At 56.3% G+C, this 25,540-nt stretch overlaps 8 protein-coding genes and 1 non-coding gene across 10 annotated transcripts; 4 read left to right on the forward strand and 5 right to left on the reverse strand.

Moving 5' to 3' along the window:
* Positions 1–548: 548 nt before the first annotated feature.
* On the reverse strand, positions 549–2,237 carry H310_10200 (hypothetical protein). The gene has a single exon (XM_008876489.1). The coding sequence runs from the start codon at positions 2,071–2,073 to the stop codon at positions 601–603; it is 1,473 nt and encodes a 490-aa protein (XP_008874711.1). The 5' UTR covers positions 2,074–2,237; the 3' UTR covers positions 549–600.
* Positions 2,238–2,323: 86 nt separating this feature from the next.
* On the forward strand, positions 2,324–2,404 carry H310_10201. The gene has a single exon. It is a non-coding gene; the product is annotated as a tRNA-Ser (tRNA).
* A 253-nt stretch (positions 2,405–2,657) lies between these two features.
* H310_10202 (hypothetical protein) lies at positions 2,658–7,312 on the forward strand (the record flags this gene model as incomplete). Its single annotated transcript, XM_008876490.1, has 19 exons — positions 2,658–3,068; positions 3,119–3,346; positions 3,402–3,508; positions 3,578–3,677; positions 3,727–3,940; positions 3,998–4,101; positions 4,167–4,338; positions 4,412–4,503; positions 4,564–4,672; positions 4,720–4,862; positions 4,927–5,169; positions 5,235–5,699; positions 5,756–5,865; positions 6,080–6,383; positions 6,454–6,555; positions 6,609–6,717; positions 6,768–6,924; positions 6,985–7,110; positions 7,165–7,312. The coding sequence occupies exons 1-19, from the start codon at positions 2,721–2,723 to the stop codon at positions 7,310–7,312; spliced, it is 3,381 nt and encodes a 1,126-aa protein (XP_008874712.1). The 5' UTR covers positions 2,658–2,720.
* Positions 7,313–7,718: 406 nt separating this feature from the next.
* H310_10203 (hypothetical protein) lies at positions 7,719–12,690 on the reverse strand. Its single transcript, XM_008876491.1, has 20 exons — positions 12,167–12,690; positions 11,883–12,110; positions 11,636–11,742; positions 11,482–11,581; positions 11,210–11,423; positions 11,058–11,161; positions 10,837–11,005; positions 10,695–10,780; positions 10,545–10,653; positions 10,328–10,488; positions 10,037–10,282; positions 9,462–9,920; positions 9,308–9,417; positions 8,955–9,258; positions 8,785–8,886; positions 8,623–8,731; positions 8,416–8,572; positions 8,230–8,355; positions 8,076–8,175; positions 7,719–8,010 (listed from the first exon to the last, which is right to left on the reverse strand). The coding sequence occupies exons 1-20, from the start codon at positions 12,650–12,652 to the stop codon at positions 7,801–7,803; spliced, it is 3,687 nt and encodes a 1,228-aa protein (XP_008874713.1). The 5' UTR covers positions 12,653–12,690; the 3' UTR covers positions 7,719–7,800.
* Positions 12,691–13,346: 656 nt separating this feature from the next.
* On the forward strand, positions 13,347–15,329 carry H310_10204. 2 transcript variants are annotated; one of them, XM_008876492.1, is made up of 11 exons: positions 13,347–13,424; positions 13,486–13,601; positions 13,648–13,692; positions 13,736–13,838; positions 13,897–13,995; positions 14,042–14,162; positions 14,239–14,371; positions 14,493–14,570; positions 14,633–14,814; positions 14,880–14,957; positions 15,052–15,329. In XM_008876492.1, the coding sequence occupies exons 1-11, from the start codon at positions 13,373–13,375 to the stop codon at positions 15,272–15,274; spliced, it is 1,230 nt and encodes a 409-aa protein (XP_008874714.1). In that variant the 5' UTR covers positions 13,347–13,372; the 3' UTR covers positions 15,275–15,329. The 2 variants fall into 2 exon arrangements, with proteins under 2 accessions (XP_008874714.1, XP_008874715.1); XM_008876493.1 differs by having other exon boundaries at positions 14,633–14,957.
* Positions 15,330–16,303: 974 nt separating this feature from the next.
* H310_10205 (hypothetical protein) lies at positions 16,304–17,647 on the forward strand (the record flags this gene model as incomplete). The annotated part of the gene is made up of 4 exons (XM_008876494.1): positions 16,304–16,402; positions 16,453–16,860; positions 16,914–17,407; positions 17,488–17,647. 4 exons carry the CDS (start codon positions 16,304–16,306, stop codon positions 17,645–17,647), a joined length of 1,161 nt encoding a protein of 386 aa, XP_008874716.1.
* Positions 17,648–17,939: 292 nt separating this feature from the next.
* Positions 17,940–18,480, reverse strand: H310_10206 (hypothetical protein). The gene has a single exon (XM_008876495.1). The coding sequence runs from the start codon at positions 18,428–18,430 to the stop codon at positions 18,026–18,028; it is 405 nt and encodes a 134-aa protein (XP_008874717.1). The 5' UTR covers positions 18,431–18,480; the 3' UTR covers positions 17,940–18,025.
* A 135-nt stretch (positions 18,481–18,615) lies between these two features.
* Positions 18,616–21,628, reverse strand: H310_10207 (hypothetical protein). The gene is made up of 3 exons (XM_008876496.1): positions 21,451–21,628; positions 21,034–21,393; positions 18,616–20,551 (listed from the first exon to the last, which is right to left on the reverse strand). The coding sequence occupies exons 1-3, from the start codon at positions 21,568–21,570 to the stop codon at positions 18,818–18,820; spliced, it is 2,214 nt and encodes a 737-aa protein (XP_008874718.1). The 5' UTR covers positions 21,571–21,628; the 3' UTR covers positions 18,616–18,817.
* Positions 21,629–22,221: 593 nt separating this feature from the next.
* On the reverse strand, positions 22,222–23,490 carry H310_10208 (hypothetical protein). Its single transcript, XM_008876497.1, has 2 exons — positions 22,646–23,490; positions 22,222–22,548 (listed from the first exon to the last, which is right to left on the reverse strand). Exons 1-2 carry the CDS (start codon positions 23,393–23,395, stop codon positions 22,327–22,329), a joined length of 972 nt encoding a protein of 323 aa, XP_008874719.1. The 5' UTR covers positions 23,396–23,490; the 3' UTR covers positions 22,222–22,326.
* Between the last annotated feature and the right edge of the window lie 2,050 nt (positions 23,491–25,540).

The raw sequence follows: 25,540 nt of genomic DNA on the forward strand, positions 1-25,540 counted from the left end.
GTTGCGGCTCGGAGGGGTGGCTTCTGTTGCCAGCAGAATTGGCGGAGGAATGTCGTTGCTGTACCAGGAGATGTAACACTTTCATACAGGTGCAAACTCGTGTTGCTATCAAAGTCGCCGCCCCCTCTGTGCGACGGGTGTGCCCCCCTCACAACTCGTGGAATTCCGCCATCAATACAGCCCACGCACGGATAAACGCAATACATATCTACCTATAACAATACTATATGCCGTCCCGTCGTTGTCGGCTGCTGCACATGGTCATCAGTAACAAAACGAATTGTCTTCTGGATGAGAATGGCCGATGGAGTTGACTTGGTGCGACTGGGTCGGCCATTAGGACGAATGGGCAGTCTCTTGGGCGGATGGCGTCGGTTGACGATGGAAAATATCCTGGCTTGGATGGAAGCGCCATGTCCACCCCGGGTGGGACGAAGGGAGATGATCTCCCAACCAACAAGGCACTATCCACCGTTTGACGTGGTTGAGTGCGATGCAATTAGTGCGCGGGTTTGGCATTTCCTGCGCATCAAAGAGGACACGATGCATGCATGACGCTGTCCCGTTGTTCCGACCATACCATGACGACGTTTCTACACCTCAACGACGTTTGCGCGGCATGTTTTGACGAGTTGCACCGGTTTTCGTCGTGGCGACGTCAAATATCTTTTTGGCACAACATGCACACACGTGGTCTTTCAAATACTTGGCGATTTTGTCGTGGTGGCTCGCCAGTGCCGACTCGATCGCTCGAGCCACGCACGTTTTGGGCGGCTTTTTCGGAAGCAGATAGTCCAACACGTCGAAGTGCCCGTTCTTGGCAGCTCCAACCAACGCGTGGGGTGAGTACGCCACGAGTTGGTGGTCCATCAAGTACTGCACGACAGTTGCATGGCCGTTCGTGGCTGCCGCATTGACTGCTTGCACGGGCCACTTGCCGTGTTTCCAATGCTCGTGCAGCCATTTCACCATGCGAACTTCCCCACGACTTGCATATACCTTCAATGTCTCGGACGTCCCACCTTCAGGTCGATGTAGGACCAAAAACTGCACAATGTCGGCAAACCCGTTGGCCGCTGCATGATCCACGGCGTCTTTGGTGCAACCTTCATGGCGATTGCTGTGCAGGAATTTCACCACATCGATATGTCCATGGCTCGCTGCCGCGTCCATAGCGGCAGGAGTGCACCCTTCAGTTCGACGGGCATGCAAAAACTCCACCAGATCAAGGTTTCCTTGGCTTGCGGCGTGGTCCATCGCAAGTGTCGTCGCCGGCATGGACGGCAAATGCTCGGTCAAGAACTTCACGACCGGCGAGTGCCCTCCCATAGCGGCAAGATCCAACGCATCAGGGCTTGTCGTGATCCCGCCGACCGTACAAATGTATTTCACAACGTCGACGTGGCCATGTTTGGCGGCAAAAGCCAGCGCTCGCTCGCTAAAGTTGGCGAGGGGGATTTGGTGGTCTTGTTGGACCGAGCGGGGCTTCTTCTTCTTCTTGGGCTGGTCGCTGTCGATGGAGGGTCGCCCATAACCCGTGTGGAGAATCTGGATAAACGCCAAGTGGCCGCCGCGGGAAGCGATTTCCATCGGGGACACGTACTCTGCAAGCACATGGTTGGTGTAGCCGACGATAGACAAGAATCGGAGAATATTGACATGGCCGTGACATGCAGAAACGTGGATCAACGTGTTCACGAGGGGAAATCCGTTTGGAACGTGCATGTTGTACAGGAGCTGCAGCAGGGCGACGTCGCCAACGTACGCGGCATGCTGTTCCAGGACATGGCCAAAGGGAGGGTGCTTTTGAATCACCTCGTGGATGTGCAATGAGTTCGCCCGATTGCGCTCAATCCAGGCCGCAATGTGGTCGCGACGTTGGTCCATCACGTCCGCCAAATCGTCGAGGTGGACATGTCCATGCCGCAGTGGTCCGCGCTTCTCTTTGCAGTTAATTGCGAACATGGGATACCATTGCTCGATGCCGCGTAGGAAATACGACTTGCCGTCCTGAAAGGCAAACACCAACGACGATAACATTCGCATCTCGAACACTCTCCACGCACTCGACATGCCTGACTAGGATGGCAGCAGTTACACGCTTGTGGTTCTTGCCACGATTGACAGTGAATAAATTCCATCACAAACATTGCAGTGATCCACTTCCCAGCATGAATACCGATCAACACCCCAAGGCCTTCGACAAACTGCAGCATCATCCAGACATCTCTTGGCTCATCCCAAACGCGAGCAGCTTCAGCTTACATGCGACGAAAAGTCTGCATTCTTGTTATTGTTATATACTTCTCTACTTAATTATCAAGTCAGCTTGGCCGAGTGGTTAAGGCGTTAGCCTGCTAAGTTAATGGGGCAACCCGCGTGAGTTCGAATCTCACAGCTGACGAAATTTTTTGCCACCAAGGGTGTTTCATATATACGAAGTATTTCGCCTCATCCCCGACGAAAATGGAGAGGGGATGCTAATCGACGTAGTTCTTGCTAAACTATATACTTTGTGGTCCATTTTGCCACTGACTGACGGAAAGTGTATCTGGGCGTCGTACGGAGGCCTCTGGACCTCTTCGTCGTACCTGAACGGGATAGAGTAACCGAACCGAGCACCCGGCGGAAGTTTCATCAGTTACACTACTTTTTCCGTGACACAAGCCGCGTTTGTAGTCCGTCCCTGGTTTGAATCGAAGTCTGTGGCAGGGACAGCGATGGCGAATGTAGCGCTCGTTGAACCTGGCCTGTGTTCGTCGGAAATGACTGCCATCACCATTCCATCCGTGTCGCGAGAATTGCCCGAGTGCCCCTCGCCCCATCGACGGCATGTGGTGATGCCCCCGCGATGGATGCTCAATCCTGAATCGAGCTTCAAGATCAAATGGGACGTCGTGTTGGCGCTATGCGTGTTTTACACGTCTTGTGTGGTCCCCGTGCGCATCAGTTTTGGCATCGACGCGACTGGGTTCTTTTACGTGTTTGAATGCGGCCTCGATTTTTGCTTCTTCGTCGACATCCTGTTTAGTTTTCGCACGGGCCTCGTCGACCCCACGACTGGGCACGTACGTCGGTCTCATCTGCATCGGCTTGGCAAACGCGGGTGTCTCGTTAGGTGTATTACAACCAGCGACAGATCGTGCAGACGTACTTGCGCGGTTGGTTTGCCATCGATTTGGTGTCGACGGTGCCACTGGAGTTTATGGCCAAACACCTGTACCCTGACGTCGCGTCCAATACGCTGCAATCAGCAAAGATCTTGCGTGGCCTCAAGCTCATTCGGCTCTTGAAGCTCGTGCGCATTCGAAAGATCGGGCAAATGATCTCCAAGCTCGAAGGAGAGGTCTGGCCTCTCTAGCTTATATGCCATGATCTACGTCATTATACCACGCTTGCAGGTGTTTGCCAACCAAAGCGTGCTCGCCCTTGTCAAGATTCTTCTTTTCATGCTGTTCCTCGCGCACTTGGTTGCGTGCGTGTGGTTTTACGTGGCGCAACTTAGCCCGTACGTGGCCATCTAAACCAGCAAGGGCAACCATACCCGTCGCACGTCAGTCTCGACTTGATCGAGTAGGTACTCGTGGTCCAAGTCGATGGGATTCATGGCCAACGACCACGCGAACGTGGTGTCGTTGCAGTACTTGTCGTCGCTCTACTGGGCCATCGTCACGATGGTGCGCCGCAACTCTGTGTCAAAGCAGACTCATCGTGACTACTGTGTAGACGACGGTCGGGTACGGTGACATCACACCAAAGACCAAGACCGAATTGATCATTGCCATGTTCGTCATGATTATTGGCGTGTCCATGTTTGGTTATGTTATCGGCAACATAACGTCGCTCGTCGACAACATCAACGCGGCCGGCCGCATGCAGTCGCAGCATATCACGACGCTCAAGGAGTACGTTATCGTGCGGAACCTGCCCAAGCACTTGGGTACGTCGCCTTTCCATACCCCCCTCTCGCCGCCGTTGATGGCGTGTGCCGCGGCAGGAAAGCGTGTGCTCGACCACTTTGAGTATTATTACCGGCATCGCTCCGTGTTTGATGAAGACGCGATCCTCAAAAACCTTCCGACCGGCATGCGAAACGACGTTGTGCGTGGCCACCATTGCTTGTACCTATGGAGGAAAGGGTTGACGTCCTCGACGTGCTGTGGTAGGTGCACCACGTGCTTCAAAAGACGATCGCGCGCATCGACTTGCTCTCGTCTGGCCATCACGAAGGACTCGTCAGCGATCTCGCGGTCGCAATGCAGCCGTTTTTTTGCGTACAAGACGACGAAGTATACGCCGAGCAAGACATCGCGGTGCACGTGTTCTTCCTTCTCAAAGGTATGGCTGACTTCAACAGTGTACCCAGCCGAGTGCAAACCTCCCATGGACTTCATGGTCGTTGGCTGACCAGGAACGGTGCGACTTGTCAACACCAAGTGGAAGCCAAAGCCTGGCGTTTCCAGGTCTATCGTGACGATCGAGGAAGGCGGGCATTTTGGCCAGGTCTGGATGATGCCGCTCGTGGACTATTCCATAATGGCTGCTTTTGGTGGGAGGCTATAGGTGGAGCTGTTTCATCCAAGGTACTCTCGAGGCATGCGACTGGCGTCGGCCGTTGCGAAAACATACTGTCAACTTACGATGCTGTCCCGGCCGTCCATCGAATCGATCGGTATTGTGTTGCGCGATGGTTGCCATGTTGAATCGAGTCCTGTGTAGGCAAGACGTGGCCCGAGCTCATCGCTCGGTTTGTCGTTGAAGCGACTGTACAAGCCAAGCTGATGGAACCGATCCTGAGCGCCGCCGCGGACAAATCGTTTGAGGTGCATTCTGACCTGAAACCATCCCCGGCCGCCGCAAGGGTACATGTACTTCCCACATGAAACATGGCAGCCCAGGCCACCCACGTTTCCTTCCTCCATTTAGTCCATCACGCTGCCGCCGATGGCCTTATCCCCCGCTGATGAGATCCTTCCCGCCGGTGCCACCTCTAGCAATTCGGACGGCCAACAACAGCTCGTGAAGGATGCCAACACTTGCATCGCATTCAGCACGGTGGCTCCGCTCTCCGCCCCAGTCGAAAAGCCCTGCCGAGGCACTGCTCAAGGAAACGATTCCCACGTTCCTGTCGTCGCAGGCTCACACCGCCTGCACTTGCCAGAGAAGAAGGTTCGCCCACTGCGTTCATTCCACCATCGGCACGAAGGCAGGGTACCGACAACGAGTTCGAGTAGGTGGCGCATTTCCACTGGATGCTGCACCCCCACGACATTTTTGTCGTGAATTGGCAAATGACAGTCGCCACGGCGATCGTGTACTCGTCGTTCATGGTGCCGTACCGCATCGCGTTCGAAGCAGAGCCGGTCGCGGAAGGCCGGTACCTCGACACGTTTGTCGACGTCCTCTTTGGCCTGGACATTGCAATCATGTTTCGTCTGGCATACCACAATGCAGACCGGCAGCTCGTCTGCAACGCAGGGACGATTGCGAAAAAGTACATCAAGGGGTGGTTCGTCATCGATTTGTTCTCGACGCTGCCGTTCGACACGATTGGGGCCATGTTTGTCGCACCCGGCAGCGCCGCCCAAGTCGCCGAGAGCACAAAGTACCTGCGCATGTTTCGTGTCGCGCGCTTATTCAAGCTCGTTCGGCTGCTCAAGATCGGCAAAGTGTTCAAGCGCATTCGCGACTCGATCCAGGTGCCGAAACCACGGGACGAACATGTTGGACGTCATCGCTGTCGCTGTGTGTGTAGTTGAGCCCGTCGACGGAGCGGCTTCTCAAACTCGTCACAATCATGATTTGCTTTGGCCACTGGTGCGCGTGCATCTTCCACTGGATCATGTTGTTTGAGGAAGAAAGCGGGTACGTTGGCCTCTTCATGGGTTTGCAAAACGGGAGGAGCCGGGAGTTGAGCCCCCTCTTACGCGGATGTGACCATACCTGGGTGTCTATCCTGTCTTGGGTGTCGCTATCTTTTGTGGAGGCGAGGCCTCGGCAGCCTTGAATTTGGAGCTGAACAGCCGACCTTGAAGCGTCTTGTACAGTGATGTCATGCAGCGTCTGTGTTTGGTTGCAGGGGCCACACGTGGTGCACCGACTACTTCTTTCCGTACGACGACGATCCGGGGGCTTGTTCTGACCGCGTGCCCAACGAAGATCGCTACGTCGTGGCCATTTACTGGGCGTTCACCACCATGACCACCGTCGGCTACGGCGACCTCCACCCGTCCAAGTTTTCCGTCCCCGAGCTCAGCTTCGCCGTCGTCTGCTTGATTGTCAACTCGACCGTGTTTGCCTACGTCGTCAGTGGCATTATTGGCGTCATTTCCAACCACAACCCAAGCGAACGAGAGTACCGCACTCAAATGAATGAAATGAAAGTGCGTGGCAGCCTAGAACTTGTCGACTTGGTCTCCGACGGTGAATCAATATCCGTTCGCCGTGATCTAGGACTACGTGCGCGACACAGCGATGAGCGTCCGGCTTAGCAGCAACGTCAAGCGGCACTACGACTTTTTGCTCAGCACGACGTGCTTGTTCCCGGAAGAGCAGGTGCGGGTGCTACGTCGTCCTTCATAGTCACCGATGCCGCCACCCGTCGATAGATCTTCAACCAACTGCGACCGAGCCTCCGCTTCGACGTCGCCAGGCTGGTCGCAAGCAACACGATCATGACCATCAACATCATTGCGACGATGGAGAAGAAGTACAAGGGTGCGATCGCGCCGCGCCGTCGTGGACTGATGCGTTGTGTGGCGCGGTAGGGTTTGTCAGCTACGCGCTGTTTCTGCTGCGACCGCAGTTTATCCTGCGCAGCGAGCGCGTGTGTCGGAGCGGGAGTCCTGGCACGGAGATGTTTTTCCTCGTCGAGGGCGAGTGCGAGCAAATGGACCAAGACAACCACAACGTCCGCGTGTTGGGGTACTGGATGACGTGTGGAGCGTCCCGACTGACCGCTAATGACGAGTTGCGACGGTGTAGGGAAGGCACGTTGTTTGAAGCGTATGCGTTGCTGGCTCCGCCAGAAGAGCACTATCGCATGCAGAGCACGGTGACCGCCCTCACGCCAACCTGTCAACTGTATTCGCTGTCTGTGCAAGAATTCGAGTACGTTCGAGCGTCCGATCTTGTAGCTCAAGTGACACGTGTGCTTGCAAATAGATCGATCGCGGACCTCTCGCCCGCCATCTCGGTCAACTTGGGCTACGAGTTGGCGATGTCCGTGAAGAAGGACGACTTCTTGCGATTATCTGCAGATCAGGTGCAAAAAACCGTCCTTCCAGTGCTGCACTTGCTGAACCTTCTTTGAAACTATAGCTCGCGCTGGTCACGCAAGCTATCGAGCGATTTTCTCCCCAAGACAAAATGGCACAGGCGGAGAACGTGGATGCCGTTCGGGCAGTTGCACCGCTTGGTGAAAAGGTTGACGACACATGCGTGGTTTCATCGGATTTCGCAAAGGCCGATGCTATTCAATCCCCGGAATGCCTCGCATAACAAAGGAAAGGCCCTCGCCTGCATCACCCCCGACACTCCACTCACCAGCGCAGCGTCCAACCCTCGAACATCCAAAATGAATGTGTATAGATAGAGCCATCCACAGCAACGTAGCCACCACCAAGATCGATAATTTGCTCAACTTTCCAGCTCCGATGAATTTGCAATCATTTTTCGATTGGATATTAATGGACAATTTAAACTATTCGAGCGTTTGGATTGGCTAAGCCCATTTTGAATGAATATGAATTGAATCGTCTATTACACCGTTGACGACATTCCACAGCAGACGAGCTGTCCTCACGAGGCGCCAGTAGCGAGCCCGAGCGTATGCTTTGTTTTGGACATGACACCTTTCATAGCCTCTTTGACGTTCTCTGGTAGGACGCTGCCCTTGACAATGCGAAGCTTAGCCATGACGACCTTGGCCATGTTGGTGAGGGGTCCGTAGTTGAGATTCTCTGGTTGCAGCGTCTTCTGTCGCTCGATCGCGCCCAACACCACAGCTTCCTATGATGAATGGCAAATGTATGCCCGTAAAATAGCATTCACGCTGTCGAGGAGCGCGGGGCTACCTGCTCGTCGTTCAGGGTTAAAAAGTCATCTTGCAGGATCGATTTCGCCAACTCGTAGCCCAAGTTGACCGAGATGGCGGGCGAGAGGTCCGCGATCGATCTATTTGCAAGCACACGTCTCACTTGAGCTACAAGATCGGACGCTCGAACGTACTCGAATTCTTGCACAGACAGCGAATACAGTTGACAGGTTGGCGTGAGGGCGGTCACCGTGCTCTGCATGCGATAGTGCTCTTCTGGCGGAGCCAGCAACGCATACGCTTCAAACAACGTGCCTTCCCTACACCGTCGCAACTCGTCATTAGCGGTCAGTCGGGACGCTCCACACGTCATCCAGTACCCCAACACGCGGACGTTGTGGTTGTCTTGGTCCATTTGCTCGCACTCGCCCTCGACGAGGAAAAACATCTCCGTGCCAGGACTCCCGCTCCGACACACGCGCTCGCTGCGCAGGATAAACTGCGGTCGCAGCAGAAACAGCGCGTAGCTGACAAACCCTACCGCGCCACACAACGCATCAGTCCACGACGGCGCGGCGCGATCGCACCCTTGTACTTCTTCTCCATCGTCGCAATGATGTTGATGGTCATGATCGTGTTGCTTGCGACCAGCCTGGCGACGTCGAAGCGGAGGCTCGGTCGCAGTTGGTTGAAGATCTATCGACGGGTGGCGGCATCGGTGACTATGAAGGACGACGTAGCACCCGCACCTGCTCTTCCGGGAACAAGCACGTCGTGCTGAGCAAAAAGTCATAATGACACTTCACCATGTTACTGAGGCGGACACTCATCGCTGTGTCGCGCACGTAGTCCTAGATGCAGCTCAAGTTTAAGTTTAGTGCATGGACGGTTGCTCGAGACAAGCCCGAAACCAACGCACCTTCATGTCATTCATGCGGGCGCGGTATTCGCGGTCACTCGGATTGTAATTGTAAATGACGTCGATGATGCCGCTGACAACATACGCGTACACGGTCGAGTTGAGCAAGAGGCAAATGATGGCAAACGTGAGTTCCGCGACCGAGTAGCGGAATGGCTTGATGTCGCCGTAGCCGACCGTCGTCATGGTCGTGAACGCCCAGTAGATGGCGGCCACGTAGCGATCTTCGGACGGGACCCGGAACGAGCACGCGCCAGGATCTTCGTCGTACGGGAAGAAGTAGTCGGTGCACCATGTTCGTAGTCTACGCCGCGTGAAGCCCGTACACGTCATGGCGACTGCAGGCGTCGTACCCGATTTCTTCTTCAAACAACATGATCCAGTGAAAGATGCACGCGCACCAGTGGCCAAAGCACACCATGATCATGATGAGCTTGAGAAGCCGCTCCGTGGACGGGCTCAGCTAATGCGCTCGCCATGTCAAGCATCGCCACCAAGCGCGCGCACCTGGATGGAATCTCGCACGCGTTTAAACACCTTGCCCAGCTTGAGCAACCGCACGAGCTTGAACAGACGCGCCACGCGGAACACTCGGAGAAGTTTGGTCGACTTGAGCAGCTTGGACGATGCCGTTGTAAAGTACCCCACGATCGTGTCGACGGGCATCGTGGACAACACGTCGACAAAGAACCACCCTTTCAAGTACGACGTAGCGATCGTGACGCCGTCCGAGATCAGGATGCGGTCCGAGTTGTGGAATGCCAGGCGAAACGTGAGCAGGATGTCCAGGCCAAACACGATGTCAAAGATCATGTCGAGCGAAAACACGTCGTCCGGCGGGTCCGAGTCGAATCCGATGCGGAACGGTACCATGAACGTCGAGTAGATGATGGCGGTCCCAACCGCCACCTGCCAGTTCGCAATGAACGAGTCCTGCGGATGAAAGACGTACGCGTTGTGCGCCACCTACACCACGACAAAGTCATTTCTGCCGAACCAGCCAGGTCCACCACGAAGTCAATCTGGCCACGGCCAGCAATCGTGGGGCAATGTGCTTCAACTTGCTGCAAGATAGACCGTACCCGTTTTTCATTCAAAATGGGGCGCGTCGACGAAGCCGGCACGTGCGTCGCACTCGAGCGCCGAGTTTCAAGCAGCGTCCGTTGCGTCGTTTGCGGATCGTGTTCCGAGTGGTTTGGGTTTTGGTGCTGCTCGTCGGGTTCACCTTCTTCGCTCGACGACGAGTCGTCGGCGGGCTTGGCACCCTTGCGCATGGACGCCGCAACGACGTGGTGGTGGTGCCACACATGGGCCGCTTCAAGCGCTTTCTGCGCATCAACACATTGTGAGTCGTACGACTGACGGCCACCGACCTTTTTCCCCGGCGATTGGACGGCCGACCTTCCGTGCTCGTTGGTCGTGGACGGCGGCGGGTCGGGGCTATAGTTGTCCAACGAGCCGCGCTTGCTCATCCGCTTTACTTTGGCGATGGCATTCAGGCGAAAGTGGTCGAGGATCTCGGGCCACGTATGTCCTGCAAACACACATCGCAATCGTCCCGATTCTGTTTCAAGACGATGGCACACGTACCGATGTTTTCAATGACTTGGCGCGACAGGAACGTGAGTTGGCAGTACGATTTTGCCACTGCGCACGACAGCCGCACGCCTTGACCGTACACTTGGTGGTAAATCTCAACCTCCGGCGAGATGAGTCATCATCTTGCCCATGCCGACGTACCTCGCCAAAATGTTTGCCAGAGGTGAGCGTCAGGAGGGTCGTGTCGGCGAGCTGGTTTGGGTACGACTTGACGAGCGATACTTCGCCTGCGTGGCCGCCACCAACTCGTGAGGTTTGTCGTCGCCACGGCGCCGCGGGGTACCTTTTGTAAGGAAGAACACGTGGACAGCGATTTCATTTTGCAAGTAGACAGCTTCGTCTTTGATGCAAAAGAACGGATTCATGGCCACGGCCAAGTCGCTGACAAGGCCCTCATGAAACTCGGCAAGGAAATCGATGCGCGAAATGAACTTGCTCAAGACGTGGTGCACCTACGAATGACACGGGGTTCGAAGGTCGTTCAAAGTTGTGTTGTCGACGTACGACTTCGTTCCGCATGACGGTCGGCAAGTTGTTCAAGATGGCTTCTTCGTCAAACACAGACCGGTGCCGGTAAAAGTACTCGAAATGGTCCATCATGCGCTTGGCTACCCGATGAGGTCAAGACATCATGTCGCGTTGTCCTGCCAACGCACTGGTTGCCTTTGGTAAGTTGCGCACCATCGCGTACTCCTTGAGACTCGTGAGGCGTTCGGACTGCATGCGCCCAGACGCGTTGATGTTGTCGACGAGTGCTGTGATGTTTCCAATCACATAGCCAAACATGGACACACCAATCACCATGACAAACATGGCCAGGATGAGCTCCGTCTTGGTCTTGGGGATGATGTCGCCGTATCCGATCGTCGTCTGCGCGGGTTGAGCATCAGTCACGTGGGGCGCTGTCAACCATCCCATTGAATCTCACCATCGTCACAATTGCCCAGTACAGCGACGACAGGTACTGCAGCGTGAGCATGTGGTTGTGATCGTTCGACATGTAACCGGTCGCCATGGCCCACGAATACCTACCCGCAACCCACAGGGAGTCAGGTACCAGGCACGTAAGCGCAGAGCCGTACGTTCCAGCTTGGGCGACGTAAAACCACACGCACGCCATCAAATGCGCGAGAAAGAGGAGGAAGAGCAGAATCTTGACCAAGGACAGCACACTTTGGTTGGCAAACACCTGTGCGACATCGTGTGAGAGGTTGCCATCATGGCATGAAACCGCATGCAGGCAGGCAATGCGCAGCACTCCACGTCCGGGCTGCTGCACACATTCGAGACGTGTGTACAGGCATGGACGATATCCGACGGTGAACGTACTTCCTCTTCAAATTTGGAAATCATGTTGCCGATTTTACGGATCCGCACCAACTTGAGCAGCCGCACGAGCTTGAGCCCTCGAAATATCTTGGCGGTTTGGAGGGCATTCGTGGGGGTATCGGGGTATATAAGCTTCACGATGCTCTCGAGCGGCATCGTCGACGCGAAATCGACGAGGAACCACCCACGCAGGTACGACTGCGCAATTTGCGTCTTGTTGTAGTACACCTATTGCGGCGCACCCACGATCGTGAGTCGTCAAGTGACTTGTCCAGAAGACGTACGAGCCCGGTCGTCGGGTTAACAATCCCAGTGCGAAAGCTGAACGTGATGTCGACGAAGAACAAGACGTCGATGAGTATCTCCAGCGCAAAGATAAAGCCACTGGCCTCCAGACTAAAGCTGATGCGGACTGGAACGACGCAAGTTGTGTACAGCACACACAGCGCGAGGCCCAAGTCCCACTTGATTTTCGTGTCGGAGTCCGGGTCAAACATGAGGGGCGGCGTCAGCGACCGCCGGTACCGAACGTTGTGCTTGGGTGGTACAAGCACGGAAATGTTCTCGCGCACTTTGGCCCATAGTTGTTTGCCGCGGGGGTTTACCATCGACTGCCGCACGAGCTCATCTGGTGTTGCTGACCCCGCGACGCCATACTTCTTCTGCAGCGCATGGAGGAGAAGCTTGGTGGCTTTTTCCTGCGGGGTCGTTGCGGGCACCTCTGACGGGGTGTTTCCGTGGCTGGTTGGTATCTCCAGCGGCGTTTGCATCACCGGTTCGACGCTGGCTGCCTCCTCGATGTCAAGAAGGGTCGCTCGATGGATTGACCAATCACACGTGGTTATTCGAAAGGTCACAAGCCAATCACAGCCCATCCATTGCGATCTGGATCGTATGAAAGGTCGCCATGACTGAACCAGTGGCATGGACAGTGTTCAAGTCCCGCTAGTTAAAAAGTATTGTACGGCACATGGTGCTTGCAAAAAATCTCATCGCGAACTGCACCAGCTTGCCTTGCACGACAACTCGTTCTCGCAACGGCTTCTGCGGCGGCGTCGTCCACAATCGTACTCAACACGAGAACCGAAGCTGTGGTGTATTGGACGGAATGGGTACCGTCACTCTATCTGTACTTACAGACACCCGCTTCACCGCGGCCGGTCCTTCCAAGCCATGCACTTGTGACCCGAGTTTCGAAAGCGTCCAAGTCCTCGAGTTCGTGTTCGAAAAGCACATTTGTGCTTGGACGCACACTCCTTGCGACATCACTCTGCACTACTTGTAGCCATGAACCATGGCAGCCTTTACCTTGCGCCATTTCGTTACAGTCGCGTTGAGGGCCTCCCATGAGTCCTTGAGCGGCCGTGCTGCCATGGGCTCCAGGATTCCATATAATTGCACACTTATGAAATGCCGTCGATCGTTCCGGATACCATGTTTTTCCGGATGTAAGATCGTAACTGCAATTTATCAGCGCGGACCCGACACCCATGTCGACGGACGGATGGAGTTCTGGCCACAACGACGACGCGCATCCGAGCGGTAGGCGGGTCAACGTGATGCTTTCCACGCGGACGTTGACTTAATACGCTGCGGCATGTAGAGCTCGAGGGCATGTCAGATGATGATGGCGAGGCAGGCGTTGAATGCGGCAGCAGTGCTGCCGAAGACGAGGATGGCAGTAGTGTGCCGGACGTGTTTGAGGAGTTTCACAGCAAAGTACAGCGTCTCTTGCGGCGCGATACACCACTGATGTCTGGTGTAGTCCTCACAGCGCATCAACGTGTTGCTGCGTCAGACTGACGACAAGGTGAGGCCATTATGTAATCGCACGATTCATCGACACTCGAAAGGTGTACCACATGTACATGATGGAAGCGAGAACTCGCTCCGACCGAGATTGCTTTGAACAGTGGGCTTCCGCGGCGTGCTACCTTCGCGTCCAAGGGTACAACGGTACGCGCCCGATGTGGACAGGCACTTCGCTCCATCATGGACATAAATTCGCAACCAGGGCTTGATGGGTCAGGTGTACGAGCCCCAACTCCTCTTCCTGCCTGCGTTGCCCCTCTCGCCAGGTCATCTGCGCGGAATTCCGCTACGCCGTTCGATGGTGATAACCAGATCATGGTACACGTTCGGTTTTGACAGTGTGTTAGAGCTCCACTGGCGCTCCTCATGTCTTCAAATCCGCGGACATCCCATTCCGAGCCGTCCGACCCTCGGCGCAGACCATGGTGCTTCACTCCATTCGCTTAGTGACGAAGAAGTCTTTGCCAGGTTCGATGGGACGACTACCTGGCCTCTGCGCCGTTCGATTGCCCCTCTCTTCGTTCGATTTTGAAGTGTCCATTAGTCACGGCATACTGGACGAGATGATTTATAAACATGTACAAGCCCCTCCGCATCAAGTTCGCGATCACAATTCACCGCCGCTTTCTCCAAGAGGTTCCCCGGCCATCGCGTTCGACGAGGATGCGATCGACTCGGTACTGTGGTGGCCATTTTCTCCGATTTCTTGTGCTCCATGGAAGACTCCACTTGCAGACGTGCTGTGGCTTTGACCGGCCATTCGTGCGATATGCTCATACCTATGTCACTCGTGGGCAGGTCGCGCCGAAATTCTGTTTGGTTCAGCAAGTTTACGACGCTGTCCTCGAACGCCTGTGGATGCATGTGACCTGCCAAGTGCGTGACTCCACTCCACTTCTCCTTTGCCGTGCAATGGCATGACCTTTTCACGATGGTAGTTTCAACCGCTCCTGCGCCATGTTTTGCGGCCGCTGTCCGCGCCTCCGCACTCGCTGCCAAGCCGCATGCCCCTCACCAAACCAATCGACACTGTCGCAGCCGCGCCAAGAGATCCAGGATCCCCACCTGTCGTCACATCATCGGCGCGGCTCAAGTTAGTGCTGCCACGTCAACGAAACCTGTGAGTCGTGTGGAGATGGACCATCGCGAGCCCGTCGATCGGTGACGTGGCTGCCGGGCTTGTAGAATCAACCAATATGTACCCGTTTTGGCGTCCCGCGATATTCACCGCGGCGTCAAAAGTGTCGCCATGCGGCCACGGCGGTACGAAAGAGCTACCATCAACGTCAAGTCGGTGTTTCGACTTGGATCTCTTGCTTTGCACAGACAATTACGTCTCTCATTCTGGTGAGTGTAGACACAAAGACCAGTCGCTTCTTTCCCCACTCCGACCTGCCGCCGCCACCACCTCCTCGACGTATTCGGCCGCACGCCAACGTATAACTCCATCATCGGCCATCACACCGCCGCCGCCGACTGTGACCTTGCCCAAGCTGCGCGGCGCCACTGGAGCCACACCGCGGCACACAGCCGCCACGACCAAATATGGCAGCTCACAAGGACTTGGTCGAGCAATTTAACACTCTCAAGCACGTGGATTGAAAAAAGTTGTACTTTTGGAAGTCCTTGCCTGATCTTCGCGTACTCGGGGGTTGTCTTCGCTGGCGTCATGGTTACGAGAGCCGCCAAAAGCACGACAAAATCCTTTGACTGTGCGCTGTAGAGGCGCTTGACACCGAGGCACTGCAAGGACATGACGTGTCGCCAGCATACCGCGGCAAAAAGGCGGGCATCAAACACCTTCATGCGTCCGACGTCGCTCTCGGTATCGTCCACGATGAATGCTGCTAGAAAAGGACCATGGTAACAAGACAAACCGTCGTCGTCACAGCAAAGTAGACGTGACGTGGTTTCGCCATCGAAAGCAATGCGGTGCAGGCGGCTTTGGGACATATCCGAGCCAGCGCGAGTGGTGAATGACTCGATGTCGTCTTGAATGCTTCCATGGTGATCATGTCAAGTTCTTCAGTTCATGTACAGCAGTCGACAAGCATTGCCTTCTTTGGCCAGCCTGCCCTCCCAATGTTGACACGGCTTCGAACACACATCTAGCCAGCCGTGGCAGAGCCATTTCTGCCACAAGTTCATGCGATATTTGGTGTACCAGGCATATCTTCGTGTGAAGTACTACCCGCAGCGCTTCCACGAGTGGCTTTGTGCAGGCTCAAGACCAAGCGTTTGCGTCGTGATAGTTGCGATGGGCATGGCCACGTCCCGTTCGTTCGGGAACTCGCTAGGGCCGGCAGGACTCGAGTCGTTTCGACTTGCCCATCCACCATCCCGACTGGCCACTGAGTGAAGTGTGCACTGACCAGAGTCAGTGTGTTCGCAGCATCTCACCCGCCGTCGCCGAAAGACGGCTGAACCCCTCGGCCATTGCGTTCGAAATGCGGTTGTCCACGATGACTAAAACGAACCTTCCATATCCTTTTGCACGTGGGGTCGCGCCAAGGAGCCACCGAAAAAGGATTTTCTTGGAAGTTGCGGGCGGCGTCAAGTGCCGTCGGCGACACTTCGGATTCAACTCGGTGCGTGGCGAACTGGCGACCATGTCCAAGCTGCCGCCAACTTACTTCTTGTGCCCGACGCTGTCGACCGACGAGATGGTCCACCTGCGGACGCTAGCGATCGAGACCGCCATGCGCATCGTACGACAGGATCGTTGTTGGCTCGGTGTCTCTGACGCCATGACGTGTAGGTGCACCAGGTCGAAATGGACCCCGAGGCAACGTCGACAGCGTGGAGCTTGCACAAAGTGCTTGCAGGCGGCGCGATTCGCATCTACAAGGGCACGGCCATCAACGAAGATGGCCACACGGCTGACACGCGGGCCAAGACTCAGTATTGCGGCCACATGACCGTTGAAGCTTCGCTCGATGAAGCCATCGAGGTTTTTCGCACAGATACCCCGCGTCGCGACGCCCACCACCGCCGCCGATTTGGGCCCAACCACTTGGCCAATACCACCCAGGACAAGATCACGTTGTACAGTGCCCTGGAGCCGACCGCGGCTGGCGAGTACGCCGCCATCACATGGCAAGCGTATGCGGCGGTGCCGCGAGTCTTGCGCCGCATCCTGCCGCCACGTGACGAGTGCGTTCTGGAGGTGCGTCTGCTGGAATCCCGACGTCGTTGAACCTATTCATCCATGCTATTTAGGTGTGGCATGCATTCGACTGGCCAAAGCGCAGCACGCTCCGCGGTCGAGCGAGTCGCGGCCATCGGCGCGGGTGGGTCCAAGCGCAGCAGTCCGTGAAGCTAGCTTCCTGCCCGGACTTGCAGGACACACTGGGGTTTGTTCGCCAGCAAAATCATGGCAGCGGGATCGTCGCCGTCGAATCCGACGCACGACCCGGGTTTGTCGACGTGTACTGTCTCGACCACCGATCCATGCCGACGACGTTGAGCCATTGGACGCCTGACCTCCACACGTTGACAAATTGGGTCATGCGGCGGTTGGTGTCGGCAGGCCTCGCTGCTGAGTCGGTCCGCCACATGCAATCCCTTCGCGACCTCGGGTGGTGGGTCCAGGAAGGGCGGCTAAACGACGGCACCTCGTTTGGCACGACCGATGATGCCCAAGTGGTGCGCGCGGAGCATTGCCGCCACTGCCGGAAACGCTTTCGATGGCACAAGTGGAGTGTCAAGCGCCGGTGCGGTAAATGTAGCGCTATTGTGTGCCCGACCTGCTGCAAGCCATGCGCCATCTTGGACACAGTCGACGGTGGGGTAGCTTCGATCATGAAGGACCGACCAAAGGCAGTGCCGGTATGCATCGAGTGTTGCGAAGCAGCATTAAGTGCCTACAGGCAACGAGTTACGGCCGTTCCCAGCCGCCCGCCGCGGCGTCGGCAGAGGATTCCGTCCGCCCCTCCAAGCTGCTCGTCGTCTAGCCTCGACATTTGACTGTACTAGCAGTTGTTTATACTTGTGGCGACAGAAGCCTTCGTCTCCCTTGAGCCAGCGATCGATTCAACAGCAATCCCTCGCACGATGCAAACGTGCATGGCATCTCCAGCGTGGAGGGTCGGCACCTGCGGGAGAATTGTCTTGTCCTTGGGCGTCCACAAGCTCCTTCTAGCCAGCGACATCGAAGGCTATAGGCGGTTCCGATGTGGCGCCGTACGGCGCTAGCAAACCAGCTTTCAACACGAGCACGGGCGACACCACTCGTGAGTCTCTGAGCTCCGGAATGCCATCGAAGGCAAACACAATCTATCCCCCCCCGCATTGTACGCACCATCGTGTCGGGAAGATTGGTTTTTAAATACTTAAAGCGATGCCATGTACGCCGTGTAGAGCGTCCGGAGATGGTCGAACGTGAGGTTTCCGAGTTGGGTGCTGGACATGGCGGTCGAGTACATGCAAGTGGGGAGGTCGTTCTTGATGGCGTCGACGATGAGTTGGAACGTCGCTCGACACGATTCCGACTTGAAAAACGCGCCGAGTTGCGCAAGAGTCGGCGAGAACTCTGCACTGAGAAACACCTTGCTGTCCATCCCAGAGTCCTTCATGCACAACTGGTGCGCCGGGTTCGAGTACGTTGGGGCGAGGACTTTTTCCAACATGTTGGGTTTGCAGGGCGGGATGTCGCCATGCGCGATCGCAGCCACCAGGACGAGGACGACGAAGACGACGAGCGTCAGGCGGCGGGGGCGCGGCACCTGCCGCGACATGATGCCAACGTGGATGGACGAAGAATGCAGCTGGCACGGCTAGGTTAAGCCAACTCAGAATGGGAACAGCACGGAAAAATCCCAACGAATACCCCTGTCGAATGCATGCTGTGGCGGGAATGATCCTGCTGATAGCCCAATGGAATGGGGCAATTTCCCCTCCGAGCGTTTCACACAATCGTACAGCTTCTCCCATTGTCACATGCCGTAGTGGGCTCGACCAGTCGGTCGGCTGCGCGTCCCAATGAGCAGAACTCCGTCGTCGGCCCCCGAGAGACACCGCACGCACCGACTGCATCATCAGGTAAAGCTCAAATTCACATATACGCGATTCAAGCCCCACGTTTTCGGCCATGCTGCATGCACCAACCCACGCCACGTGAAAACTTATTCCAAGAAGATCGGACCATGGGGACTTGTGCACAAAGCAGATTCCACTGGCTTGCGGCCACGATCGGTCTGTTCCTGAATCGATGGACCACGTTGTTTTTCTTGCTCTGTGTGCTCTCCGCCGGGCCGGCGAAAGTCATTCGGATCGGCGGTCCACACCGACGTGAGCACGTGCAAGTCTTCGCTGGCTTTGGAATCGACCGAGGACGCGGCAACGGATGGCCTCGTCGGCACACTGATGGACCATGCAGCAGCTGCTGCGGCGACGGCTTCCACTACAGGGTCGGGCTGTTTCGAAGCGGTCTTCGGTGCAAGCGACACCGTAGCCGACGCTTTTTGCGTGGGCAGGAGAGTTCGGTGGTTGTGTGGTAAGAGAGGTACCATGTCCATCATCGACGGAATCATCGACATAGTGGCCATGTCCAGCGAGCTCGATCGATGCAGCATCGTGGCTTGGCGGCGGGAGGATTTGCCCGCCGTCGGACTGCCTCCCGCGTCATCTCGGTGTCTTTCCGCCGTGGAGTTGTCTACTATAGACATGGACGTCGGCGAGTGAACAACAAACTCGCCCCCTCTTCCCTGCGACAACGTGAGCCACACAGACGCGCGCGAGCCTTGCTGGGAGCTGCCACCACCATCGCCGTCTTCGCTGCTAGCACTGCTGTTCCTCCTGAATGTGGCATCTTGCTCGTCTAGAGCAACGTCGTCAGGGCGGTCATCTGTGTTGACCAAGGGATCTTTGCCGCCATGCTGGGCGTCCTCTTCCATGTACTGGAAGCGCTGTCCTTGGGGTGGCAGCGAACGCTGGCCGCCGCGTGCCGTGAACCGAGGCATGAGCTTCTTGGTAAAATCGGACGATGTCGTCCAGACGGAAGCCGAGGAAGCCGACGACACAACGGATTCATGCGAGTCCATGGCCACGTGGTTGTGTTGGTACGGGTCAGTGTAGACAGAATCGTCAAGCGGCGGGTAGAAGGTCTGCAGGGGGTCGTGGGTCGAGTGCATGGTGCCAGTTCGCGACGGTTGGTTTCGCCTCGATTCAGACGAAGCCGACGACGAGGACGCTGCGGGGTCGAACCGGTTCGGTCGAAACGTGTGGCTGTCGTGGGTCGGTGCGTGACTGCGGGGGTGGCTCGTGTAGCTGTACGGATTGCTGGCATGGCTGCGCGTCGTCATCGATGACGTGGCATCCGTTCCAACGTCCGAGATTGGGTTTCTCTGGGCACATCGAATGCACGCCTGGATGACAGCATGGACGGTGCCATTGTGTAGCTTGACGTTCCAATTCGAGTTGCATCCGCTGCACAGCACTTCGCCGCACTTCATGCAATTCGACCGCTTGCTCCACGGGTTGAATCGCTTGCGACACAGAAAGCAGTGGCGGCGTCGCGTCAGCGGCACAAACTCGGCGGGCGACAGCAAATATCCGCGACTGAGGCGGTCTTCGCGGAGGTACAGCTCAATGTCGAGGATGCTCCTGCACCGCTTCTTCATGCCCATCTCAATCAACCACTCGGGGGGATTTCCCTTGACGTCAAAGTGGTTCAAAAACGAAATTTGAAGGTACCCCGGTCGATCCAGCGACTCGAGCACGACGTGGCCAACACCATATTGCGTCGACCGGACAAGTCCCAACGTCGATTGCATGTCGGGGCAGCATACGAGATCCACGGAGCGCAAGCCGCGGACCCACGCCCGCCGATCTGTTGTCCACTGGAATTCATGCTGGCACTACACCAAGAGAGTTCAGAGGGAAACCTGCCAGTTCAAAAATCTCTACGGGTTGTGGAAATCACCGGTGACGACGCGGCAAAACATGGCACACAGGCAGAAAACGACATGATCTCCAATACAACCACACGCGCGATCCTGACTGCAAATCGAGAGATGCACACAGCAGCGGACCCAATTCGAGCAATGCCGTCCATAACGACAACCTTCGCAAGAGACCACAGTGCTCGAATTGTTGGTCGACGGGATGAGGAAGGCTCATGGGCGAGTGGCTAAGGTATCGCTACGGTGCCCCACATGCATCGGTGTGGCAGCGCAAAATGCCACGGCAGCGGATGACACGAGCGGATGCCACACTGGAAGAACTAGACATCCCGAGCGACTCCAAAAGTTGAGACACGAATGGCACACAGACATTCAAACGAACCGACGGCACTCAAGGCATGGAGATTTCCATGAGATATCGGGGCTGTCTACCTCACCTCGAGCATGACGCAGTCGCGGTTGGCCACGATTTTGTCGAACGGACTCTTCATGGCAAACCACGTGATGCCAACCTTTTCATTTGGAAAGGCGGGCGTCGGCTCCACGATCGAGTACAAGTTGACGGCATCCAAGAGCCCTTTTCCAAACCGCTTGACGTACTCTTTCGCTTTAAAGGTCGAATCCGTCCGAAACAGGTCGATGACTTCGTCCAGCGTACCGGCGACTTCGACGACGCTCATGTACATGTGGGCACCGACACGGTGCAACGGGTCCGGCGCTTTAAAGAATCGCATGCTGCCTTCGTCGGATCGAAGCGTCCACGCAATGCCACCGTCGCGGAGCTGCGAGTGCTCGACCTGCATCACCAACACCGTTAGAAACGACCTAATGCAGCAAAGCCACGGGCCACATACGACTTCGGTGGCCGTCGCGATCGCAAGGAGCTTCAGCTGCTTGATCTCGTCGTCATGTAGCGGCGGGCACGTAAAGAAGTTGGGCGGCAGCGGCAGCGTCGGGCGATAGCTGCTGCCCATCGTAGGACAAGATTGTGCCAGGATGGAACGAACCGAGCTGGATGCAGAGACGTGGCGACGCCATCATACAAACTCCAAGTCAAACGCCAGGTGCAATGTCAAGCCAGCCGCTGGACTGGTCCGTTTGGCATGGCGATTGTAGTTGGTGATATACACGAAACACGTAAATGGGAGCTGCATGCTATGCATGGCGCCGTCACGGGTCGATGGTGGCGCCCGAAAGCAGTGCATCGCCTCGAGAGCGATGCTGCTTTTGCTGGCAGGCCCAGCACCGCTTGGTGGTGGTGTAGCCACCGCCTACAGGCAAAGGGATAATTTGACCAGGAAACGTTTAGCGCAGGGGCGGCCGGCCACAGGACAGTCCCACAACCTGCGCCACTCGTCAGCAGCAAGCGACGACGGACTCGCTTGGAGCGAGAGGAATCCCTCAACGATCGCAAGCACAGATCGCGTTACGTTTGCTGTCCAGGCAGTTTAAGAGTGAAGGGGGAAAGACGAACGTGTGCGTGAGCAACCGACCACCATATTCGAGGAACTTGCGACACTCACACACCAGTCCGTAGAGTGGCGATCTCACCGCAATTTCAAAGGCCAGCAATCGGATCAAGTTCGTTGGCATATCCACGAAGCTGTAGCCACCGCCACGAACGACCGTGCCTTCCTTTGCTGGCATGTGTGGAGCAGCGTCAAATGAATCCCATCCACCGCACAAACGAGTCACGACGATGGCTCGTTCGAGCCTTGCTTTTGAATGAGTTAGCATGGACAGTCCTCGCCGCACGCATGAGTGCGCCACGCATCCAACAGAGCGGTCTCGGTTGGCCCAGTGAAGTAGTCGTCGGTGATTGCGGCCCCCACGTCGTTGGCAGCCGCTGCGGCAATCGCGAGCACCGTTTCTGGAGGTACGCTTCGACTGTCCAGCAAATTGCATGCCACCTCGTACGCGCCGTCGCGGTGTTGTAGAGTGAGCGCTTCGACCTGACCAAACAGCCGATGCGACCGCCAGTTCGCGTAAGAAGGAGTTGATACAGCCAAGACAGGTAAGCTGCTACAGTCCGACAAGTTGTTCTCTTACCTCGGGACACCGCACTGCGCTTGTGATCTTCGCTACGGCAACTTTAGGATCCTGCAAGCGACAGCGCAGGTTATAGTTGAGGACGAAAGGCACAGAGCCGACGCAGAGGACGCCGTGCTTCGCCGGAGATACGTCTTGACGGCACAGCTCGTCGTGACTGGACTGTTGAGCCAGCACTCTTCGCCACGCGGTGGTCGGAGGGTGCTCTCTCACCGTTGTCATCAGCGCAGCGATCGTCTGTGCGCCACAGGTTTCTTTGGCTGAAAAGTAGCCCAACCTCTTTCGGATGTCCCGCAGCCGCAGACCCGTTAAGACCGGACCGTAGGCATAGATCGGAAGCGTCGGTTCGTTACATTGTAGCGACGATGCAAACGACGAGGCCTCTGCCGCCGATTCATCCAATGTCGCAGTTCCCAGTGGCGAAAAACACACATGGTCGACGGTTCCCAGTGTCGGATGCGTGCCGCGATGACGAGAAAAGTCTAGCGTCGCGAGGACCGATGTGACGAATGCGCTGGCGGATGCCGCGACCTGCGACCCAACGAAGAAGAAGCTTGTCCTGTTGTACGTCGGGTCTGCGAATGAGTGCGCCACGAGGGCTGGAGGTGCGGTGGGTGACCTCACGCGAGCTGCTGCTGTGGACGCCAATGTGGCCAACTCGCGAACCTTGGACGGGCACCTGCCTTCCGACACGTACACGATCGCCAAATAAGCTCCTCCGCGAGGCGCGGCAATCCAGCCGTGCGCCATCGCCCTTCGTTTTGAACTTGCAGCATTCGTACTTAGTGGAGAATAACGACCCCGAAACCCCCGGTGGAATTCACCAAAACCCACTGAAAACCTGCGGCTCATGTCGCGGCCGCGGCGACGTCAGCGCTACACAAGCGCCATGGCGATGTCTGTGTTGTACCAACTCAAGTGCTGCTCCCGTACAGACTTAATACGTGTTGAGACTCCCTCCAGTCTGTTCGTGTCGAAGCGCACGGAACGCGCGCCGTGACTACCTCGGTCACAGCTATGTATGAACGGCTCAGGTCGTAGCCGCGCATTGCAGCCTGCGGTGCGTACATGAGCCAACCCTCCAATGCACCACCCCTTCCGTCCAAGATAGAGTAGTGGCTCGCAGACGTTGCCGTGGATGGTCGAATGCATGTGGAAGGTGCAAATCGCTTTGTTAGCAAGTGCACGACTTCTACACACCGGGGAAAATGTAAAGAAAGACCTTCAGGCCATGCAACTACTTCAGCAAACTGGTGGGGCGTATAACATCCCTTGGTGGCGCTGCAACTTTGAAGGCACGGAACGCCATGCGAGCTGCATGCTGAGTTTCCCAGCGGGAAATGGCGTAGTGTGCCTTGGTCAGCATGAATTCGCACGCAAACGACGCTCTCGACAGACCAACGATGCATGCCAAGCATACCGTGCCGCCTTTCTGAGTCCGAGACAGAGCGCGGTTTCAACACGTTTGCTGTCGCAGACGCGACTTCCAGCCGTGAGCACCCACCCACCATGGGACTGTCGCACGGTTGGCTTTCGAGTGTGAGCCACCTAACTCCACGGTGTATGTACAATATCACGTGGAAACGATTGCTGGTGGTCGTTTCGTCCTGGCGACTCGCTGCGAGCAAGATCCGACCTGCCGACTTGTTTGGGTGGTGTGACCTGGTGGTGTGCTGAGAGATGCGATCCGCACGACGTGCAACGGCACCACGACGGCCCGCTGGTGGCTCGGTGACAAGTGGGCATCGAAAACCACCACCCGCTGCAACAAGGAGGAAGCTGGCTGCGTCACCACCGCTACTGTCCTGTGTACCAACTCCGCCAAAACCTTGATCAAGGCGATTCCCTGATGGTTTCATAATGTATTTCCACTAGATTCTTTCGGCATTGCGGGAAACATGCGCTTGCTTCGGCGACGCGCAATCCGTTCAGTTGGCATGGTGCGCCCGGCGTCGCCAGGATTAGTTCGGGTGGCGTTTTTGTCGAGTCGGACCGCCCCGGCTACATCCATGCTCTCCTCGTGCCTTAAGTGCACTTTCATAGTCGCATGCAGGGAGACCGGGCAGCGGATCTCGCACAGCAACGATGGAGCCGTGGGCTCCCGAAATTGATACGTTCCTGCGCGAACATCGGCTGTGCATCGCCGTTCGTGTCGGCCATGCAACTCCAACGAAAGGCCAGGCACACAAGACTACCTCTACACCCGCTGACATGGGCGGCTCTTCCTGCTGAAAGGTTGCATGCTTACGATGTGATTCTCAAAGAACGTTCACTTGTACTTACCCTTCGTGAAAAATGACATGGATGGAGGAGTTGGTGAGGTTGCGGGTCTTGGTGGCGTTCGTCGGAAGCGAAATGAATGGGCGTGATCACTTTTGATTTTTGGGAGCTACAAACTATCGACACATGACGTTGCCAAATTTACCACACTGCAGCGGACCCGACCTCTAGGTGCGCGAGTCCTCGCGCGCGCCAAGGAAACAGGCCCATTTCGTGCGCCTTGAACCTGGTCTCCGACAAGTGCGTGTGGTGGGAGTCGACGTTGTCGAACTAGCTGGGAAGCTCTGCGGCAAGCCGAATCAGTCGCCAAGTTCTGACAGCACAAGTTTTCCTTTTGTGGACTACAAGGCCGACAACCAAGTCGAAGTGATGCTGTCCAACGTGAAGATGAGCTGCCCACTGCCCAAGATCTGTCGTGGATGGAGGTGAGCGCACATGTGCTGGTGCGACGAAAACGTCTCACCCACTCAGTCTATTCCGGTCGAGACGTCGTTTTTCAGCGCCTGGGTTGCATCGGGACAACATTTACATACTACTCTGGTCCGAAATAGTTGTTAGGTGCACTTTCCAATTGGCGGAATTTTTCTAAATGTCCATAATTCTGCAAGGTGATTG

This window comes from Aphanomyces invadans (assembly GCF_000520115.1).
Source record: "Aphanomyces invadans strain NJM9701 unplaced genomic scaffold supercont1.25, whole genome shotgun sequence".
In the NCBI taxonomy this organism is placed as follows: domain Eukaryota; phylum Oomycota; class Saprolegniomycetes; order Saprolegniales; family Verrucalvaceae; genus Aphanomyces; species Aphanomyces invadans.

Bases quoted from the DNA above. Each gene is read 5' to 3' on its own strand.
- H310_10200 (XM_008876489.1), bottom strand. From the start codon at position 2,073: ATGTCGAGTGCGTGGAGAGTGTTCGAGATGCGAATGTTATCGTCGTTG.
- H310_10203 (XM_008876491.1), bottom strand. From the start codon at position 12,652: ATGCAAACGCCGCTGGAGATACCAACCAGCCACGGAAACACCCCGTCA. The intron at 11,582-11,635 runs GTACGGCTCTGC...GGTTGCGGGTAG, and splicing joins TACGTCGCCCAAGCTGGAAC to GTATTCGTGGGCCATGGCGA. The intron at 10,781-10,836 runs GTACCCCGCGGC...GCGGCCACGCAG, and splicing joins CGTGTTCTTCCTTACAAAAG to GCGAAGTATCGCTCGTCAAG.
- H310_10204 (XM_008876492.1), top strand. From the start codon at position 13,373: ATGTCGACGGACGGATGGAGTTCTGGCCACAACGACGACGCGCATCCG. The intron at 13,693-13,735 runs GTGAGGCCATTA...GACACTCGAAAG, and splicing joins TGCGTCAGACTGACGACAAG to GTGTACCACATGTACATGAT. The intron at 14,372-14,492 runs GTACTGTGGTGG...ACTCGTGGGCAG, and splicing joins ACGAGGATGCGATCGACTCG to GTCGCGCCGAAATTCTGTTT.
- H310_10206 (XM_008876495.1), bottom strand. From the start codon at position 18,430: ATGTCGCGGCAGGTGCCGCGCCCCCGCCGCCTGACGCTCGTCGTCTTC.
- H310_10207 (XM_008876496.1), bottom strand. From the start codon at position 21,570: ATGGGCAGCAGCTATCGCCCGACGCTGCCGCTGCCGCCCAACTTCTTT. The intron at 21,394-21,450 runs GTATGTGGCCCG...TTGGTGATGCAG, and splicing joins TCGCGACGGCCACCGAAGTC to GTCGAGCACTCGCAGCTCCG. The intron at 20,552-21,033 runs GTGAGGTAGACA...CTCTTGGTGTAG, and splicing joins GCGACTGCGTCATGCTCGAG to TGCCAGCATGAATTCCAGTG.
- H310_10208 (XM_008876497.1), bottom strand. From the start codon at position 23,395: ATGGCGCACGGCTGGATTGCCGCGCCTCGCGGAGGAGCTTATTTGGCG. The intron at 22,549-22,645 runs GTAAGAGAACAA...CTGTTTGGTCAG, and splicing joins GCGCAGTGCGGTGTCCCGAG to GTCGAAGCGCTCACTCTACA.